Source organism: Setaria viridis, chromosome 7, assembly GCF_005286985.2.
Source record: "Setaria viridis chromosome 7, Setaria_viridis_v4.0, whole genome shotgun sequence".
Lineage (NCBI taxonomy): Eukaryota > Viridiplantae > Streptophyta > Magnoliopsida > Poales > Poaceae > Setaria > Setaria viridis.
The window spans coordinates 21,838,739-21,860,943 of NC_048269.2; the positions used below are offsets into that span (position 1 = coordinate 21,838,739).

The 22,205-nt window shown below is 42.4% G+C and overlaps 2 protein-coding genes and 1 pseudogene across 2 annotated transcripts; all 3 read right to left on the minus strand.

Moving 5' to 3' along the window:
- Nucleotides 1-4,184: 4,184 nt before the first annotated feature.
- Nucleotides 4,185-8,358, minus strand: LOC117864040 (beta-glucosidase 12). Its single transcript, XM_034748010.2, has 13 exons — nt 8,043-8,358; nt 7,532-7,601; nt 7,321-7,379; nt 7,045-7,120; nt 6,851-6,928; nt 6,651-6,738; nt 5,987-6,239; nt 5,760-5,875; nt 5,454-5,671; nt 5,076-5,107; nt 4,860-4,962; nt 4,636-4,744; nt 4,185-4,521 (listed from the first exon to the last, which is right to left on the minus strand). Exons 1-13 carry the CDS (start codon nt 8,190-8,192, stop codon nt 4,353-4,355), a joined length of 1,521 nt encoding a protein of 506 aa, XP_034603901.1. The 5' UTR covers nt 8,193-8,358; the 3' UTR covers nt 4,185-4,352.
- Nucleotides 8,359-10,491: 2,133 nt separating this feature from the next.
- On the minus strand, nt 10,492-15,385 carry LOC117862917 (beta-glucosidase 12). Its single transcript, XM_034746470.2, has 13 exons — nt 15,170-15,385; nt 14,920-14,989; nt 14,130-14,188; nt 13,862-13,937; nt 13,681-13,758; nt 13,493-13,580; nt 12,797-13,052; nt 11,923-12,038; nt 11,623-11,834; nt 11,390-11,421; nt 11,175-11,277; nt 10,946-11,054; nt 10,492-10,850 (listed from the first exon to the last, which is right to left on the minus strand). The coding sequence occupies exons 1-13, from the start codon at nt 15,311-15,313 to the stop codon at nt 10,682-10,684; spliced, it is 1,512 nt and encodes a 503-aa protein (XP_034602361.1). The 5' UTR covers nt 15,314-15,385; the 3' UTR covers nt 10,492-10,681.
- A 1,999-nt stretch (nt 15,386-17,384) lies between these two features.
- Nucleotides 17,385-20,547, minus strand: LOC117864751 (beta-glucosidase 13-like; annotated as a pseudogene).
- Between the last annotated feature and the right edge of the window lie 1,658 nt (nt 20,548-22,205).

The following is a 22,205-nucleotide window of genomic DNA, read 5'->3' on the forward strand; positions in this document are numbered from 1 at the left end:
TTGATCCCAGGCCGCAGCACGGCGCGCTTCTTTACCTTGGCCACGTCCGCCTTCTCCCGCATGCCCTGCGCCGTGTCCATGGGCGCCGCCGTCTCGAGCCGCCGCAATGCCGCTGCTGCACCGCCGGCGAGGGAGAGGGGGAAAGCGTCAGGGTTTCGGGGCGGCGAAAGAGCCAAGAAACGTGGTCTACGAAAGCGATGAGTGGGCGTCACGGACGTACCTGCCCGGTAAGAGGAGGCGGCGGCGGGCGGCAAGCAGGCCAGGAGGACGGCGACGGCGAGCACGGCGACGATGGCCGCGCGAGCCATCCGGCCAGACCAGACCCGAGCTCGCGGACGCGGGCGGCCGCTAACACGCGCGAGGAAAGCGAAGAGATGGAGGAGGAAAAAATGGAGGCTTTCTCTGCTCCAAAACCCTCTGCCCCTGTCCTGCCCTGCGCCGCAGAGTTGGTTTCGCCCGTCTGTCTGGTGGGGGGCTCCAACGAAAACCAGGAAGGCTTGGACTCTGGAGGCGCATCGCCTCGCGGCGGCAGGTGCTTTCCTCCCTCCCCCATCCGTGCCACGGTCACGTGCCGCGTCGACACCTGGCGCTCCGATCACGCACGGCCGGGCTCCCCCTGCCGCGCCGTCGCGGCTGGCGCCGTATGTGGGCCCGGAATGCAGAGAGACAGAGAGAGCGGCTCGGTGCATGCGGATTGGCCCGGGGATTTCTCGCCTTGGCGCCGAGCCCGAGCGGCCGTCCCCTCGCCGCGCTAGGACGCTGACGTCACCGACAGCTGGTGGAGGCTGTGTGCTGTTGGGCAGGCGGTCAGAGCCGTTGGGCGATTTTACAGCTTTGCCACTGCTCGGATTCTTTTTTGCCTTTTCACCTTGGAATGGTAGAGCAGACAGTAGAGGCTGGAGAGACGCAAGGAGATTTGAACTTCAAAATATCTTTGGACCTCATCCAAAAGTGAAAAAAAAAGATAGTGCTTTGGACTGCTAGTAGCGAATTACAGTAGGTTACGTATTAGCATTAGACATGAAGTTTAGGACTAAAAAGATCACTAGTAGGGGAAAATTGTCAGAAAAATGGACAACATGGACGGAGGTATTTTCATAATTCTTCGGTTCTTCCAACCACATCAACGTCAGATGGCAATTGGCAACTTCCCGATCACCAGCAAACAGAATGTAGCCAAATTCCTTGAAATAACGAAAATGTGTTGTCAAAACGGCATCTTAAAGAAAAGAAAAGAAAAGGTGTTGCCAAATACCGACTAGAATGCGATCTTGCATTGTCGATCTCTGTTTTTTTTTTTCGTGATACCAGAAATATAGTGTGCTTTCTAGTTTTTGAACAACTGGATGAGCAGAGTGCACTGGAGCTTTCCAGTGTGTCGCTGGCAGTAGTGGCACCAGCTAGCTCCGAGTTTGAACAGTGAAGAACCAAGACAAGCTGGAGTGCATGTCTCATGGGCACAGGACTACAGGGGTACAAGACAAGATCCTGAAGGAAAGAAGTAGCTTTCACAGCAAAGGATCTGGGGGGGAAAAGTACAAGTCATACCTTTGCTTATGTGCTACCACTAGAGAGGAAAGGAGTCTACCAACTCCAACACAAAACTGCCAAAACATGGCCAAGGAACGCTGCTACTCGGAGCCATCAACCCGAAACTACTGTAACTCTTGCAAAATGTATTAGAGATATTGCAATTTGCAAACAACTGATCTTTGATCCATTCGTTTTTAAATTAAAGAAAAATAATTCACACTTCAGAATCATGTTTCTTTTTCCCACAAGGGAACAGAATACTCGAAATTCCAAAGCATCCACGATGGACAAGAAATTACCGAAACCTCCTAATAAGACGCCCGTGAGCCCGTGACCACGTTATTTGTCAGTTCAGTCATATGACATATGATTGCAATAATGCAAAACTCGGAGTACACTTGATTAATTATATCTAGTGTTTGGTTGATTGTATTATTTGGTTCATGTATGAAATAGTTCAAGCTACCCTTTTTATTTGGTTGGGTGAATTGTACCAACTTATATAGGATAAAGCCGTCACACTTAATGTACTTTTCTACTGATATGAATCATATAGTACAAATAAATTAGTTGAACCACACCATCCAAAATCATCCATACGTACATCACATGGTGCATGCAACCAAACACATTTCACATTCCTACCAGTACTAAGTACCACATATTTCTTCTAATGGAACTATAAGTACTATAGTACCACTATGTTCCAAACTACAAGTCATTTTAGTTTTGTCCTATAAGTCAAAAAAATTAGCCGATTAAGTTTATACAAAAGTACATAAATATGGACAACACCAAACTAGTTTCACTAGATAAAAACCATGAAATATATTTTCATAGTGTTTTTACTTAAAATTGTATATTTTATATTTTTTCCTATAAATTTGTCACAATTTGATATGTTTGATTTAGAAGAAAATTAAAACGACTTTTAATTTGGAACTAACGGAACATGGATTGGCTAGCTTTAGCGCGCTTCGTTACACTCAATGGATTAACTTAGTGCTTATATAGCTGTGTGACAGAGAGAGCGTGTTTGCTCCCTTTTTTTTTCCAAGATAGGAGCGAGTGGTTTTTGCTGTTGTTTACAGATTTGCCATGTGACATTGTTATGCAAAGTCCGAAAGCCAGGCCCACGGACCATCATCCTTGACTGGACCGGAACGAGAGAGGCCGTGGGCATCATCATCATCCATCACAGACAGGCTGGCTGTGGACATCACAGCCCATAGGCATGGTTTTGGAGCCCATAGGCTTTCCGATCGTGCAGTGCCAGCCTCTCGTTGCTGGCTTCATCAAAGCCTAAAAATGCAGAAAAAGGAAATGCATATGTTCAGGTAAGTTTTGGTCCCGTTCTTTGGGTTAGGAGTAGAGCTATTACTTTTATGAAATAGCAATGTGTAGGATGGTGTCGAGATTTGCACCATTGTGAGAGATGTATAGACATTCGGATTGCCATAGTATCATGCAAGTTTTGCAACCGAGTCAGGAAAAAAAATTTCAAGTAAGTTTTGGTCCCATCATTTGGGTTAGGAGTAGAGCTCATATTTTTTCCGAATTTATTTCAGGACAAATAGTACATGCAGATCTAGATGTGTCCACGTTATGCGAGGCTACATATCTAATCTTGTTACAGTCATGGGTGTCTACTACTCTACTGGCATGTTCCTGGCTGTGTGCTCTTTGTTTCAGTGTTCACGAATCACGGCATGCTTGACGATGGTTCTGAAATGAAGTCTTGAGCATTGGTTAGGGGCCATGCCGGTCTGGAGACCAGTGTTTTATATTATAATGTATTGTGTTGATTGACAACCTACCTTTTTGATTTTTTGATGGATCCAAGTATCATATCCAATGGATTTTGAGCGTGTGCTTGTTGGCTTCTTGGCGACATTGTCTATGCTAGGGCCTAGGTGGCATGCCTAAGAAGGTGGTAGCTTGTGGCTAATTGCAGTTGGGCAATACGGGGAGGCATATCAGAAATCAGATATGACTGGGGAAGTGAATGGGTGACATAATTGGCGGCTTGTTGAAGGCTTTGTCTGGAGTTTGATCGTCTCTAGGTTGAAAATCTTGGTATGTAATTTTCTGATTGGATCATGCAATATAATGTTACAGTTTGGTGGTGGATGACATTGTGTTTGCTTCCTGTGGTCAGAAGCCGTCTTCATTCGATTATTGTATCACTTGATAGATTAAAGTTTTCTTTATTGAAAAAATAGGAGACACTCACGTGGATTCGTAGATGTGAGGTACTACTTCATGAAAACTGCATTTGATGGTCCATAAGGAAATTCAGGGCTCTAGAAAGAGTTCTTGACACGCGTTTGCACGTGTCTTGGACGGAGACAGATCGAATCGAGAATCCTATTCCCGATCTCGCGCGCTGTGGTCATCACCGCTCAAAACGCTACGGCACCCAGGCCCGGCCTGAAAGCCCTATGTTTGGCACAAGACACTGACAGTGAAAGAACCAACGACGTCGGGGTCGTTCTCAACTGTTCACCTGACCGTTACACCACAACAAACGCATCGTCGTCATCTGCTGACTGTGTCGTGTCACACCCTGTACCCACACACTGATCTCCAAGAACTTCCCACCCCACAATCTTTTGAAAAGTTTGAACAAGTGCAGCAACAAATCCGGGACGTAAATTGTAAATTGACCGTGATGTTTATTTTTTTAAAAAAAATTAGTACCATGGTCTTTGTTTTTGCCGATCCTTTTATTGTAACACCTTGTCTCTCACGGTACACGCACTGTCAATCCAATCGTACAAACTGAGACCTTAGCATTGTCCCAGCGTCGTTCATCATGCTCATTTCCTGAGGAACTCCTTGAACCAGTGCGCAGATTTCTTGGGGTACCGCTTGTTCCCATCGCTGTAGTCCACGAAGTTGAGGCCGAAGCGAACCGTGAAGCCGTTCCCCCACTCGAAGTTGTCCAGCAGCGACCACGCGAAGTATGCTTTCACGTTGACACCCTCCCTGCGAAGAAGACACACACACATGGAGCAGACACGGTGAGCTGCGGCCATCTCAAATCTCAGCGACGGCGTGCTGTTGAGAGTGTGTGGATATGATCAGACAGCGTGCTCGGACCTTATGGCTCTCAGCAGGGCAAGCAGGTGCCTGTGGTAGAAATCCACCCTGGTGTCATCCTTGAGCGACTCCTGCAGTGTCACAGTCTTGTTGTTGGCTTCATCAACGCCTGGAGTGCTCCAGAAAAAGAATATTGATGTTTAGTTTCCTTTTCTTTTTGTAAGGCTCTTATTTGGTTGCAAAATCATGTCAAGGTCTACTGGATGGGATGATATGGCCTGCACCATTTTCAGTGATGTAGATGGTCGGGTTGCCGTAGTATTGCTTGATATACAGCAGCAGCTCACGGATTCCTTCTGGGTAGATGTAGAGCCATGATGAAGCGGCCTAGTACATGTCATCCATGGAAATGAATCATTGTGCATAAAAAAGGTTTTTGGTGAAATTACTGGTGATTACTTTTGTGTGCAGGTGCTCAGTTACCAGTGTTTGCAACTTACCCGGGGACCTATAGGCACACCGTTTCGAACACCTAATATAATCAGAGGATGTTAGTATATATATATATTGTGATATATAGAAATTAGAAATACATAGAATTTCAAATCAGATATCAAAGGCAAGTGAAGAAATGATATAAAGAGATTAAAGAATTAATGCATTGGAGGCTACGCTTTGAGACATGACAATAGTGTAATGGCCAATTTTGTTCCAGGGTTTGCCACGCTGTATTTCAGGACTTCACCACAAATTACTTTCGATGTCGTTATAAAAAAAATGTACTCTTGATGTCTGGTTAAAAATTAATATAAACATTTACCAAATAACACTAGTATGAAAAAAAACGAAGAACAGAGAGAGATTGCTCCGCGACTCACCGGTAGTGTTTGCTTGAGAATCAGTGCTGTAGCTGGTGTTAAGGCCATTTGATGGAGGAAGGTGGTCAGCGTAGTTTGTAGTGTAGTAGTTGAGTCCGATGAAGTCGAATGAACCCTTAACCAACTCGGACTGTTCTTTAGTGAGCATGGGCAGGCGATTTCCGACCAATCCTTTCATGCTTGCTGGGTAGTCACCTCTAATGAGGGGGTCCATAAACCTGGAAGAACATTTATAGTAAGATTTACAGTTTTACACCATCTTCTAGACTTCTTGAACCATGAAATTGCACGAGTAACAGAATTTACCATCCAAACATGAAGTCTATGGCGCGTTTTGCTGCAGCTTTGCTGGATTTGGAGCGGGAGAAGGGAACAAACCAGTGTGAGACTAAGGTTATCCCGATTTTTCCCTTTTGCCCAGCCTGCATTTGAGCAGCGTTTGTCAGAGCCAAACCACATTGTGGTCTAAACGGACTTCATCTAACAGAAACATCATGTGGGATGGGCTTGGGCGGAATTTATGTTATAGACACCTGGTATTTCTCTTTGTATAACCGAACGGTTTCTGCGTGTGCGAGCAGCTCATGGTGTCCCACGATGTAAGGCTCTCTTCCTGAGTCCCCAGCGCTGCATTTTCCCTCCCATGGGGAACACCGGCCCGGCGCTTTTGTGCCGGTGGCGTAGCCCCCTGAGGCGAAGGTGAAGGGCTGGTTGAAGGTGATCCAGTGCTTCACTCGGTCGCCAAACTCCTTGAAACAGACTTCAGCGTAATCCTTGAAGTCATTTCTGCGATGTCCGTAAGTTAGTTTTTTTGGTTACTAATCTTCATTAATTATGGATGCAAACTAAAAAGCATACAAGTAAGGATAAGTACAGTGGTGATGGGAATTCGAGTCCACAGGAGTTTTTCTTCTTATGAGGGGCTAATTTAACTGTTAGTTTTTGACTGTCAATTGCCAACTGAGAAAGCGAAGTGCAATTGTTTTTCAAATAAAGAAAAAGAAAAAAGAAGCGATGTGCAATGCATGCAGCACGAGGGGATTGTGTTTTCTTAATGAGTAGTTCCGGACTTCCACTTCACACACACTCGTGCTATTTTTTTAAAAAAGTAAAACAGAGTTAAACTTTTTTTCGTACACAATTACTGTCTGTCAATTAACCTGGTAGCTGTCATGGCTAACTTAAGCTTGGACTTACACGATATTAGGGCTAAGAAATCCTCCATATTTATCTTCTAGTACCTGAGGCCAGTCCCAGTGAAAAATTGTCACATATGGTTGCACCCCTGCAAATGCACAAGATTATACCTCAAAGGTTATCAGGCGAAGCAAAGAATGAAACTGATGGCCCAGGGAAGTTTCAGCCAATGACTGGAAAAGATATCAAGACATGCATACCTTTAGCCAGGAGCTCATTGATCAAATTGTTGTAGTAATTGACACCTTCTCTGTTAATCCCACCACTCAGACTACCATCTGCCATTCCATCGGAAATGTTGTTGTGAAAGTCTTATCAACTATGACATGCCTCTGTTTTTTTTTGTCTTAGGAAACACAATGAATAAGAATATCCAGATAAGCTAGTCATGTACTTGGAAGAATTCTTGTCCATGAGATGGAGAATCTATACGCATCCATTCCCATGTTCTCCATGAGCTGCACATCTTCCTGCAATTTTTAGCGTGCCAATCTGAATCAGTATGAAGCTAGTTTTATTTTGGGAGATTTTTCCATGCTTGTGATAGATATCTCGAAATTAAAATATACAATAAAGAACCTACAATAACTTGGATAATAATTGTGAAAATATCTTTATAATTCATTTGGAAAAGTAAGACATCCAATTCAAATCCCGAAATTCCTAGCACCTTGTACAGATGGTAGGAGTCCACTGCTACATCCCCGGTGCTTCTGTCGGCGATTTTATCTGCCAAGATCAGAAAGAGTTTTTAAGAATTAGGATAAAAAAAGTTCACTGCATATCGGTTCTTGTCACTCAATTCAAATGCGTTCTTTTTAGCTTATGAAAAGAAAGGCTTTTGCGTGCATAAAGAAGTAACGAAACATAAGCGCGCATGCCTGGTTGCTGGTGTGTGAAGGTGTCCCAGATACTTTGTCCTTTGCCACCCTCCTTCGCACCACCCTCATACTGCATTAGAATGCCCACAACAGGTCAAAACAGAAACATGCAATAAATATTGAGAAGTAATTAATTGGCAGATCAGGTATATGGTCTAATATCTGCCTGGTAACAGCTGCAAATTTCAATTTTATTTTCTCCCATCATACCATCTGTCGGTGCATGCATTTTTCCGGCACACAAATTGCATACATGTTAAGGTTCTGAAGGAACTTATTTTGGACTCCAACAACGAGCTCGTATCCTTCTATCAGGTTATGATTTTACTACTTGTCATCTATGCGAAATGTTCATCGTCCTGACTCCTGAGAAATTAGAAACGTGTATACTCCGGCATTATACGGCGCAGATGATCAGGGACAGGACTCAGATGACCCCATAAATTTACTGACAAAAGAAGAAAACCATTGCCGGCCATTACGGCGAATATCAGTGAACTTCTCTGTCTACCTGATAGGCCGATGAGGATGTCCCGAAGACGAATCCCTTAGGGAAGCTTCTCCTGCTGATCGGCGGCGTGCCGGCTGTATCATAGCCAGCGTAGGCGCCAGAAGCGACAGCTACAAGGACAACTGCAAGCAGCAGACGAGCACCGGACATGGCGGCAGCTACGCTCGCGGCCGTTTGGTGCACTGTCGCAGTGCCGCGAGAGAGCTAAGCTGCGCTGTTATAAGTGATTGGCTAGGTTGATCTCCTTTGGCACCTCCATATATAGTGAAATGTCCATGAAGATCGGAAGGTTGAAGACTTGGCTGCGGGGACAGGGACTGGGACTGGGACAGGGACCCCGGACGGCATCCTATTTTATCCGACCGAGCCAGTGAGCCGCTCCCTGCTGGTCCCGGAAATTTCGCTGCATCGCTCAGATAAAGATGTCAGCGTGAATGGAGCAAAGGGACGGAAGCATCACCTCATGTTTTTCACTCTTCTTGCGCTGTCAGGACGCGGCTGGCGCAATGAAGGTTCTGAATTAATCGTCGGCCCTCGGTCTGTGCTAGCTGCTGCTGCTGCTGCCTGTGATGGCGACCTTCCTTCGTCCTATGTTTTGCCGACGACGCTTGCTACAGTTGGCAGAATTTGCCAATCCAGTTTCAGTTGGTTTGCGCCGGGCTCCTCCCATCCACCAATGCAGCCTCCCCTCTATATTTCTCAGGTGTATGAATGGTTACAGACGCGCAGATATTCACATACACGCACAAACACTCCCTACGAATACATGCATGCAACTGTACCCTCTATGAGCACCTCCGAGAGATGTGGACGGATGGATCTTAAGATTGGTGAAATCACCACTTGCAAGTTGCGGCACGTCGCCTACCCTAAAAGTACAATGCAGCTAATTCCTTAAATAAATTCATGAAATACGAACACAGAACACAGATATCTTATTTGCCGTGATCTACGAAAAGTATCCCCCTCCACGGGGAAGAGGATGGGAAAAGTTTGTGCACTCAGAGCGATTGCTTTCAATAATCAATATTTGTCACGGCTCATCTTCCTCAACACTCAGGTGCCTTCATTCATCGTCATCGCTCTCATCATGCATCTTCGTCATCAACACCGCACCTTGTGGATGTAGACAGCAGTGCTACAAGGACATTTCCTTGAACGGTGGATGGAGTATACAATTATATACAACACCACCACGGCCTGCCCTGTCCGTCCCTACTATTTCGCTCTCAACCCGTAATAACTCAAGAGCTGTCCGAAAGCTCCATTTTTGCACAAACCAACCGAAAAACATTAAGACACACGTCGTCCTGGGCAAGATAGTGAAGGAACTTTTGCTTGCCGCGCGCCCGGCATGACCGACGCGCGCTCATCTTTACACCGCAACAAACGCACGTTTTGGATCGGTCGGCTGACATCCTAGTCCTAGATGTGGTGTGTGGGAGACGCCCACGGAGCACAGTTACAATGACAGGGACATGGACGATGGACACGGCATCGTATATATGCTAGATGCATGGGCATATAAAAATTCGAGAAACGCAGGACGGCATCTCCTTTAATTTGCTAGATTTATGGGAATATAATAGTTCTAAAAAAAGGTTGAAAGGTCCATTTGTGTTGGGGAATCGTTAGGGCACATCACTTTTTTTTTGGTCTCGTATTGTTGATAGATGCAGAGATGAAGGTTTTTCTTCCGACGGACCAAGCAAGATATAAACAATTATACGAGGACCTCTAGGTTTAGTAGTCCATAGAGTGCAAGAGGCTATCTACAAAGTATTTATTGGGCTTGCAATCTAAACTCTTTTGAGAAATGCATGTGCAAGGCATCACATCATCTAAGAGATTTTTTTCAGGAAATAACCTCTGAGCGAAAGAAGTTAAAAACATGTGTAGTAGATCATGGTTAGCTTAGCTGAAAAAAAGAGAGGTGGTGTTAGATTTTTTTTAATAAAGGAAATAGTTTCAACCTCTACGACCGCAAACAGCTAAGCAGCCCACAGAGATGTGTTAGCTTTTGAGGAATCATTGAAGCTCTATTATTTAGTTTGGTGACCAGTATGTTAACTCTTTGTTGTTTTTTAGTTTGAGCAATATAGGGATATTTTTCTACCACAGGTGGAGAGGTGTGCTTGAAGCCACAGGTGATTGTTCAGGTTAGTACTGTAATTTAATTTCAGCTTCTTGTCATGTCCCTTTTGTTTAGTGGCAGCTGAATCGATCAAATCATTTTTATATTGTGATAGGAACAATTGTTTCCTGTGAACCATGCACGAGCATGTCATGGTGTTGATCTAATTTTGAATCTAAAAATTAATGGTAAGAGATAATATTATGAAATGAATGAAAATGTGGCTTTTGCTACTGTATTGTAAAAAATCTTCTTTATTGAACATCTAAGAAATTATGCACAATTGGAAATTGCAGGCAGAGCATGCATAACAAGTAACAAACGGGCCCCTTAGCTCTTATTATTCCAGCAAATCGCATGATTTAGTTTGCTCACTGAACTGAACTGAGCTCAACTCCCGCACTTTATTTCCAGAAAAGAACAAGCGCACTGCTTGAAACGGCACAGAACACATGCGGCAGCGCCTAAGTATGAGATGCTACCATTATTTCCCATAACGGGACGCTTATTTCTGCAAGAATTTTCTGAACCAATGCGCGGAATTCTTGGGGTATCGCTTCAATCCATCATTGTAGTCCACGAAGTTTATCCCAAATCGGACCGTGAAGGCATCCCTCCACTCGAAGTTATCGAGCAACGACCATGCAAAGTACCCTTTCACGTTTGCTCCATCTCTGCAAAAAAAAAAAGTCAGATGCGAGACGGTCGAGTCACGGGCATCTTCATATTCAGTGATACTAGAGTATGCTCATGACTAATTTGCTCTGACCTTATAGCACTTAACAGCGCAAGAAGGTGCTTCTGGTAGTACTCTATCCTGATGTCATCCTTCAGGGCTTCATGTAGTGGCAGGCTGTTGTTGGTGGCTTCATCAACGCCTAAAGACAGGGTGAGGGAGGGATATCTTCAGACAATTTCTGTTTTTAGTTCTTCTTTCTGTGTTGTACTACAGTGGTGAGTTGAATGCAAAAGGAGATGGTACTAAACGACAGTATTACCATTTTCAGTGATGTAGATGGTAGGATTTCCATAGGTTTCCTTCACATAGAGCAGTAGCTCACGGAAGCCTTGAGGGTAGATGTAGAGCGAAGGTGAAGCAGCCTACAATTGCATACATGTATTCCACTTCTTGAAATGAATCATCACACATAAAATGGGAAGGGAAGTTACTGCTGGAGAATTGAAGTGGTTGTTTGGAGACATGACTAGTTACCTGACGACCAATAAGGAAACCATTCCGAACACCTAATATAAGATGATGTCAGTACGTATCAGAAGAAACTGAACAAGGAATAATGCATGCAGTTCCAAACCGAATCTCAACCTTGCTCAAAATAATTTAGTGCAGCAGAGGCTGTAGAGACAATACTCTTGATCGAATTCAAAGGCTCTTCATTAACATTAGATTAACAAGAACAGATGGTTGTCGACACTTTGTTGACTCACCAGTAGTATTAGCTTGAGAGTCTGTGTTATAGCTCTTGTTCAGGGATGGAGGAACGTCCTTAGTGTAGTATCCCGTGTAGTAGTTGAGCCCGATGAAATCGAATGCACCCTTGACCAACTCAGATTGTTCTTTTGTGAATCTTGGAAGGCGATCTCCCACCAACCTTCTCATGTTTAGTGGGTAGTCTCCTCTAATGAGGGGGTCCATGGACCTTCAAGAGTATTCCCAGTAAAATATGCATCTTGTTATAAGTTTTGATTTGTTTTGATGAAATTTTGCAAGGGTCACCTAGAATATACCATCCAAGCATGAAATCTACTTGACGTCTCGCTGCTGCAACATCGGATTTGGAACGGGAGAAGGGAGTAAACCAATGTGAGACTAAAGTTATTCCAATCTTACCCTTCTGTACACCCTGCATTCAATATGTCATGCAATTGTGAGAGATCAAAATCGTGGTCAAAAAAGGATTTTTTTCCCGATACGAGACTTTACCCCATTTCCATTACGACGAACGGAAATACCAAGGTTTGGCTACAAAAGGAATTCATTTGGCTAACAGAGTATATTCTCCAAAACTTGCTCCTTTAAATAACATATTCCATTTATTCTTACTGAATGTTTGCATCACGTACACCTGAGGCAGGATTTATTGTTGAGAGCATAGAAGAAGTTTCCATACAGACACAACTAACTATATTACTAGCTATATACATACATCTTGTAGGATTCAATTAAGTTTCTGATGTGCAAGTTCCGAATATATCCATAGTCCCATACACTAGAAGATGACTTTGGCTAACCTGAAATAATTAACTAGGCCACTGAAAAAAACTGAAATAGCTAATTCCTGTTATTATAGTCCATCTATCACTTTTCTATAAAACCCAAGTTGGTTCTGATGAAGTCACGAACTAACTATGGACATAGATTTGACATACTCTAAAAATTTATAATCCAAAAAACCCTTGTCTGCTGGAGGTCTTCGAAAAGAAATAAGAGAAAAAATCAGTTAGTAAATTAGATGACTCAACTTCCCCACTTTTACACTAGACCCAATCGAAACTAAACTCAGAAGATAAATTAAAGATCAAAGTCAAATTTGGATAGTCCAAATTGATGTATTATTCATTCAACAATTGCAACTGTGTTGAGAGTGCATTTATTTCTGACCTGGTATTTTTCCTTATACAAACGAGCTGCTTCTGCATGGGCAAGGAGCTGATAATGACATGCAGTGTAAGGTTCCCTTCCTGAATCCCCAACGCTGCACTTGCCCTCCTCCCATGATGAGCACCGGGCTGGTGGAAATGTGCCGGATGCATAGCCCACAGAGCAGAAGGTCCACGGCTCATTGAAAGTGATCCAATGCTTCACTCGGTCCCCAAACTCTCTGAAGCAGACTTCAGCATAGTCCTTATAGTCATTGCTGCAATAGTTACAGTTTTGTTTAGTGGGCGACTTCTATGTGCAAACAACATCAAAGCATACATGATCAAAGTGCTACATCGAATTTGGGAAGCCAGTGTTCATATGGATAAGAGTTCATTCGTGCAATGCTTGCTGAACGAGGCCATCTTAATTGGTACAGTTCATGATGTTAATAATTATTGAAGCAAGTTGTTATAGTCCAATGCTTGCATTCATATTATTATGTTATACAAAAACAAGGCAGTTCAGATAGAATGAATCAATCTTTTTTTATGTCAATGAAACAATCTTATTGTACTCAACTAGTGTTTGTTAATGCTTTACTAAGGAGCAATTATTGTTTCTCAATCGTCTCGTCTCTTGGAACTGTGACTTAACATGACATTAGGATTAAGAAATTGTTGTCTGAAAAAGGACTGAGCAATAATTGTGACTCACATGATATTGGGACTAAGAAATCCTCCATATTTATCTTCTAATGCCTGAGGCGAGTCCCAGTGAAAAAGGGTCACAAATGGTTGTACCCCTGCAGATATGTGTACACATGCATGTTTTTTTTAAAAGCTTCATGAGGCTAGAAATCCATCTGGTGGGTTAAGAAACAGTGTTATGGTCCTAGTGTATACCTTTCAACAGAAGCTCATCAATCAAATTGTTGTAGTATCTGACGCCTTCTCTGTTGACTCCACCGCTCAGACTTCCATCTGTCAAGAGATTCAGACTTTTAAGTTTGACTTTATCTACTTGGACATCGGAAGATATGAAAGACGATGCAGTAGCTCATCTGAACAAATAGGTCAAACTGACTTGGAAGAATTCTTGTCCATGAGATGGAGAACCTGTACGCATCCATTCCCATATCCTTCATGAGACGCACATCTTCCTGCAGTTTTTTTTCCCAGCAAGACCCTTTGGATGAGTTATGCAATTATAATATTTTTGGTAAGCATCTGAAAGAAAATAAAGTCCCTAACACGAATTAGAGTGTATAATTCATTGAGTTTCTCAAAGAATCAACAAATTCAAAAGGCGGCATCTGTTTTCTTTTTCAGAAAACATCAAACTGAATTCTGACCTTGTAGAGATGGTAGGAATTCACAGCCACATCCCCATTGCTTCTGTTAGCGATTCTATCTGCCAAACCAAAAATTTGTTAAAATTTCAAAGATGGGTCTTTGTGTATTGTTTCTTGCCACTTAAAATTTAAGAAATTTGCTCCATTGGACTATTGTTTCATTAGTCATGTTCAATAAACTAAACTATGGGAAAAAAATAGAGATGAGCAGGCAGTGACCACTTGACTAATCCATGACTGAATGTTGGAGTACCTATCAATAATATGACGTTGTTTTTCGTCATGAAAGCAGGGTCAGATCTGGGAGTTTTCTTTCGTGTCAGGTATTTTCTTTGACGGTACCCAGTTTTCTCTGCCGTCTAGTCATCATCAGGGAAATGATATATTTCCTTGGGTGAACCGACAAACAAAGCTCTAACCTGTCTGTACCCAATGGTTTTCAAAAACCCTGATCACACTAAAATTTTCTATCAGGCAGCCACCAGAAAATTACCTTTAGGAAAATTATTTTTGCTGGGAAACCGACGTGCAATTCATATTTCTCTATCAAGCTATCTCTGATGGTATTGGCCCATCGTATGGCCGACAAAAATATTATTTCTGATGGTTTCCTACATTTTCTTGACGGTTTTAGCACACATGGAAATTTCCCTTTCCAGTGGTGCTAACTGACTAAACTGAGGCAAGATTTCTAAGCCATGGCTGCGACGGCATTAGGTTTCAATTTAGCCTCCATGTTTTGTTTATAGACACTCCTAAAGTCCCTGCTTCCTATAGAAATGAAACATGCCTGCGTGCTGATGAGTGAAGGTGTCCCAGATGCTTGGCCCTCTGCCCCCCTCTGCTGCACCCCCTTCGTACTGCGTGTGGACATCAGAGCAACTCGTCAGACGACCATGGCAAAAACAAAAACAACGCAAAAGTAAAGCCACGATCCGTAGAAGATTAGTGGGAAATGTGTAAATGTCCTACGATTATGAGTTAGAAAAGAGAAACTAATGCGCAAGAACGCCATGTAAGGACGACAAAGAAGTTCTTGCCTGATAGGCCGACGAGGCCGTCCCGAAGATGAACCCCTCAGGGAAGCTTCTCCGGTTCACCGGCGGCTGGCCGGCGCCATCGTAGTAGGCACCGGAGGCGACTGCCAGGAGGAGAAACGGAGGTAGAAGACGACCAAGAAGCATTGTTGCAGCCACCTTCGATGGGTGTGGCGGCAGGAGAGTGTGAGCTCGCGGAAAAGCTTCCGTTGGCACCCGTTATATGTAGGCTTGCGGAAAGGCTAGCTAACGTAACGCAATTTTCTGTTTCTCTTCCCCACCATGACAGCAGGGTTGCAGGACTGCAGGTACAGTACATGTGCAACTCTGGCAAGATACTACGTCGGCTAGCTCGTGCACGGCCAAATCGCGACAAGATTCTGATCCATGCATGAGCGATAACCACCCCGATAGGGACATGCACGTGCATATCTCGAGTAGGCAGCTGTCAGATAGTGTGTTTGTTAAAAAAAAAACAGTCAGATAGTGGACATATGCAGAAAAAATTGCTCGGGTTGCAGCGCTACGGCTGCTAACTGCTTTTAGTGCGAAAAAAATGGCTGCTAAAGCGCATCTCGATGAGATAAGATCGGTTAGATAGGTTATTTTAAGAGACATACTCCCTTCTCTCTCACACACACATTTGTTCATATCTTAACATAATACTCACGATATTTTCTTATGTTTATCAGTGTGACTACTTTATTTATCAATGGTCACGATATTTGTAATCCAATTCATAGTCTTTCCTTTTGCATTTCACCTCCATGTGTGTTTGAGATGTGTTTAGTTGAAACCATAGTTTGAGCTATGTACTCCCTCCATCCCAAATTGTAAGTCATTCCAAGAATCTTGGAGAGTCAAAACATCTCAAGTTTGATCAAAATTATAGAGAAAATTATAAAAATTTATGACATCAAATAGGTATACTATGAAAATATAATTGATGAAGAATCTAATGATACTTAGTTGACATCATAAATGTTATTATATTATCATATAAATTTGGTTAAACTTGAGATACTTTGACTCTCCAAGATTCTTGGAATGACTTACAATTTAGGATGGAGGAAGTATTTGACATGGAAATAGATATGCTCGTCACTTAATGCATACCCGTTGATCACCATGTTGACTCCATTGATTGACATATCATAAAGACAGTCATAGACATGTTTTCAAAATCCTCTCCCTACACCTTCACCACCTTCATAGACATGCTCGTGCAATCCCAAAGCTCCCGTATTAATTTGTCAACACCGTGTCAATATATCATTCATCATAAAAATGCGTCAACTGTGGTGCATTTCAACATTGTTCTTTAAAATGAAAAAAAAGAGGCATGCTTGTAGTGGGCGAGATGGGCCAGCACACATGACCCAATTACCTTTTCTTTGATTTTTGTTTTACATTACATCGCATCGATCCTTTGTATCTACTTATGCGTGGCATATCATAAGACCATCGACTCGAATAAATTGGGGGTCACGCATCCCAAACTACTCCTTGTAAGCAAGGAGCAAGGCCTAAATGGCTTCTCCAGTGAAAAAAAAATCTGGTTTCATTCAGCTTCCGGTTCATCTTTGCCTTGATTTACGAAATAGTGTGCATTGGCTTGCGAAAAGCAGGTGAATCTGGAGCCGGCTGGCAAAAACCCTTTCAAACGGGCCCTAATTAGATACAAATCCAACACCGTTTTCGCAAATTGGCCGCGCACGAGCTGCCTGAACAATCTGCCGACCACCTGAGGTAACGCGTTGCTCAAAAGAAAAAAAGAAAAGCAAGTGAACGTGGTGAGGAGGTGAAGACAGGCTCGGCTCGGCTCCACAGCGGTCGCGGCTGCTCGCGCTCGGCACGGCAGCAGCGGCGTCCCGCGCAGGCATCATTCTCCCCTCAAACCTTGTACGGTGCCGCTTGTGGGCTTGTGTAATTCAGGAGCTGAGACCTTGACATGCTGTCGTATGTGCCGGCCCATGGCTACAAGCCTACAAGACAGCCAGCTGCTCAACAGAGGATTTAAACATTCAGACCTGTCTGGTGTCTCTCTGAAATCTGAATCAACTTCAAACAGGGAACTTGTTCTTTATTATTGATTTATTGTGCATGGAGGATAATTTTCTTTTACACTGCAACAAGAGCACACTTTATTCAATTTTCTTGTTACCAGTCGACACTAATGCATGCTTATTGTTTAGCATTGTCTTCCATGCGACCATGCCTATTTCTTGAGGAACTCCTTGAACCAGTGTGCAGGGCTCTTGGGGTACTTCTTGAGGCCATCGGTGTAGTTGACGAAGTATATCCCGAACCGGACCGTGTGGCCGCTCGCTCACTCGAAGTTGTCCTGCAGCGACCACGCGAAGTATCCTTTCACGTTTGCCCCGTCCCTGCATGCAGTGACTCACTAGTCAGATGCGATGATGCACCATCATATCAGCTAGCAGCAAGTTGAAGTTTTCCGGCGTTTCTTTGCGTTGCATGAATGAACTGTACATGGACTACTGGAGCTCTGACCTTATAGCGCTTTCCAGGGCAAGGAGGTGCTTGTGGTGGTACTCTATCCTGGTGTCATCATTCAGGGCTTCCTGGAGAGGTAGACTCTGGTTGTTGACTTCATCAACTCCTGAAATACAGAGTAAAATATTTTCAGCTATCCTTCTCTGTCTGTCATTCTTCCTTGAAGAGCGAAGAAATAACCCAATCTACTGATAGCAAATTAAAGAAGCAAATGTATCAACAGAAGTTACCGTTTTCAGTGATATAGATCGGAGGATTGCCGTGGTTTTCCTTAACGTAAAGCAGCAGCTTACGGAAGCCTTGAGGGTCAATGTAGATCCAAGAAGTACCAGCCTGCATAAACCCCATTTATGGAAATGAATCGTCACACATAAGAGGGAGAGCAGAGCAGAGCAAAATTCCTAGTGCTTACTATCCCTTACCACACAGTAGCACCGCCAAATGTCATGAGAAATCACAATATTGGTTTGAAAATAAAAATATATCAACAGATCAAGCACATAATTGAAAAAGGAAATCAAGCTGTGAAGGTTTTATTTTTTATTGAATATTTATGGACAGGAAGGCACATGTTGAACCAATGCTGTAACATTTTTTTTTGTTGATAAATTGTTCATAACTTTATTACTGGGAGCTGCTACCATGCTTTCGGAAGGGCATTATGAAATTGTGCTCAGGAGAGGGGAGATCACTGTTATTTCTATTATAATAATTTGCTTTGTATGTTTACCTGAGGACCTATAGGGACACCATTTCGCACACCTAACAATAAATAGAAGGAAGTTAGTACTTGTATATCGACAACAGAAAAGGAGGGAAATGCTTGTGCTTCCAAAACAATCTCAAATGTTGCTAAAGAAACATTTCAAGCAGATGATTCAATCTAATATATATGACATCCTTAGTTTTGTTAAAAAAGATTCTCTATTTTGTTCTAGAATTCTGCAACAATAAAATGTCATGTGGATTCAAATACTCTCTTCTTTAATATGAGATCAATAATAGGAACTAATGATCCTTGGATTCATTGAGGTGACACAAGGATCATTGAGGTGACTCACTGGTACGATTAGCCCGAGAATCAGTGGTATAGCTGAGGTTGAGGCCATTTGATGGAGGAAGGCTATCAACGTAGCTTGCAGTTTAGTAGTTGAGTCCGATGAAGTCGAATGCACCCTTGACCAACTCAGATTGTTCCTTTGTGAACCGCGGCAAGCATTTTCTTACCAATCTTCTCATGCTTAGTGGATAGTGAAATGAGGGGGTCTATAAACCTAAAGCACATTCCTATTAAAATTTTGATCCTACTACAAACTTTGACAATGACTCTTTTTTAGGGCAATATGGAATTTACCATCCAAACATGAAGTCTAAGGCATGTCTGGCTGCATGACCATCGGATTTAGATCGGGAGAAAGGAAGAAACCAATTTGTGACCAAAGTTATTCCAATCTTTCCCTTTTGCACAGCCTGCAATGTGACATTGAATATCTCAGACTAATGGTCGTTCGCCAAATAATGACATTCAATCTTTCCCCTCTGCTTAACCCTGTTTGCCACGATCGGAATGTCATTATTTGGCTAACAAACTAAGCAATACATTCTGGATACATGCTTATTTATCGAATAACCAATCACTCCCTCTGATGTTATATACGTCTATTAGGAAGGATGGTATCCAGTATGACACTTGGACTAATATCAATATAAATATGTTATATGTAATGTAAGTTTTTCATGATGAATTTGATTAGATCATTCTTATATTGTCAATCTATATGAAATAGTCATAAATAAAAATGACTAAGAACAAGCTTAAATGAATTTGTATTTGGAAATAGGATTCATCACGTTTTCAATTTATTAAGGCCCAAAACACTTGTAAACTTTAGAACCTCTGTTCTCCTATTAAACTGTACAACTTCTGAATATATCCATAGACTAGAAGAAATAGCTAGCTTCTGTACCATGTCAACCTATCCATTAAATTTCCGTTCACAAACATTGAAATATCAATCGACCACAAATCATCATTCCATCGGTTGTTCATAAGTTGCATCTGCATGAGAATTCATCACTTACCTGATATTTTTCTTTGTACAAACGGACGGTTTCTGCATGGGCGAGTATTAGATGGTGGCATGCAGTATGAAGGACCGGAACGTCGAGGGGGGTGGTGAATGGGAACCTTCAAAGTTGTTCTACACATGTGGAATGAGTCAATGTTAATTTATTCATTTCAACATGCAAAGACTCACATGAGCTACATGGTAAAGAAGCATTGCACTTTAACAAAATAACTTCATCTCTAGCCTTAGCAAGATCATTGTTCAAAGCAACACATGAATTACATGCCATAGAGGCATGGGCTTTCAACAAGTCATTTTAAGATTTTAAAGCATCATAATCAACTGAGAGCTCATCAAATAAGTTTCTACGACATTCAAGTTGCTTGTCACCAAGAAAGACATCTCTTTTCAATTTCTCATTTTCAATAAGCAAGGCATCACAAGATTTGCATAGCAAAGGTAAGTTAGACTTGCAAGAAGTTGAAGTATTCATATTAATATATTATCAAGTCTAGACATGTCCAAATTCTTCTTAAGCTCCATAATCGTCCTGCCATAAGCACAAAGGTGAGTGAACAAACCAATTATACCTTGGGAGAGTTTATCTTTACTCATGTTGTGAAGCTTGTGTCGAAGATCATCTTCTTGAGGCATCTTTTCCATTAAACGCATCAATGCCTTCGCTTCATCATCCTTGTTCAGCTTATCACGCTTCTTTCTCCACTTGTGGTCATCCTTAGATGCAATCGTACCACCTAAGGACAAAGAACCAATAGAATAAGAGCTTGGTGCCATAACTCAAAGCACTGGTTAGAATTAGTCGAAAGCAAGCTCAAATCACGAAAACCAAATCCACAAGCAAAATCGCCCTTTCGCTTGTTGCTCCATGGATCACAAAGCCGATTAAGGTAGTATGATCCTTAACCAAGCTCTAATATCAATTGAAGGATCGGGATGGACGACTAGATGGGGGTGAATGGGAGCCTTTATAAATTCTCTCCAAGAATAAGGCCTACATCCCGATTGCCATCCCAAACACACCTCGCGTCTAATCACCAAGATGACACAAGTCAACTCGTAACAAGCTCACCTTAGGAACGATTAGAGACGCTCAAAGCGTAGCGGAAGCAAAGCAAGGCGAGGTACCGAAAAGCTTGCACAACCACTACTAAACCTTAACAAAGCATGCGAGGATTAATTAAAGGCTTAGCAGGTGAAAGAACTAAGGGGGTGTATGAATATAAGGTGCTAAACTTTAGCAGGGTCACATCGGATGTTCGGATGCTAATTAGGAGGATTAAACATGAGCTAATTACAAAACTAATTACACAAATGAAGTCTAATTCGCGAGACGAATCTATTAAGATTAATTAATCCATCATTAGCAAATGGCAGTGTCAATGGGCAAGTTTTTCCTCTCCTTTTTTGGTTCTTTTTCTCAAGGATATGTTGTCAATTTTTCTAATACCTGGAAGCTTTCTAGTAGTTCAACTAAATTATCAGCTCGTATTGATCAGTAAGAGCTTCCTAATCTGGTCGTCGCTTCCCAGTTTAGCATATCTGCATATGCATGCTGAGCTAATGGTATGTTTGAGCTGCAAAGGAGTAAGAAAACATGGCTTACATGATATTAGGACTAAGGAATCCTCCGTATTTATCTTCTAATGCCTGTGGCGAATCCCAGTGAAAAAGGGTCACAAATGGTTGAACCCCTGTAGACAATATATACATTTCATCTCATAGCTTCACAAAGAGAGGAAAAAAAATCATCTGGTGGAGTAAAGAAAAGAGCTGCAAGGGTTCTTGCTAAATATACTTGAGCATTTTCTTGGCTCTCCATAGTCCAACTTTTGTGGGAAGCGATTGAAACGTCATCATCGAGGATGAAGCTATTCAATTTGATATAATTTTCTATTAAGAAGTATGAACCATAAGTTCAATAAAATTGGTTGAATAACACCATTCATGATCATCCATGCATGCATCATTTGGTGCATCCGACCATACATATTAGTTCACCTTAGCATGCTCGCGTGGCAAAATCATCAATGCAAAATTTGAAACGGGCTTAAGTGAAATATTTTGCAAAGATGGGGAAATAAATATCCAATTTTATATGTGGTTATTAATAGTCTACTTACAGTAGGTGGGAGATCATCTAGTGGGCAACGATAAAGGTCACAGTGGTAGGGCTGTCGGGCTGTTTGGTTCAAATCAGTGCATTACATTATTAATCTATAAATTTTGCTTATGCGAGTTATTTGTTTGCTTTCAGGTACCCACGATGGCATCCAGTCGAGAGTAGCCACTGCCACCGTTATCGCAAACAATATCGTTGGAGAAGTCGATTTTTGCGCCTTTGCAGCTCCGGCTTGAAGACATTCCTGTTGTTGAGTACAAGTTTGACGAAGAAGGAAAGGACACCTATAAGACCTTAATGAAAAAAAGAAAGG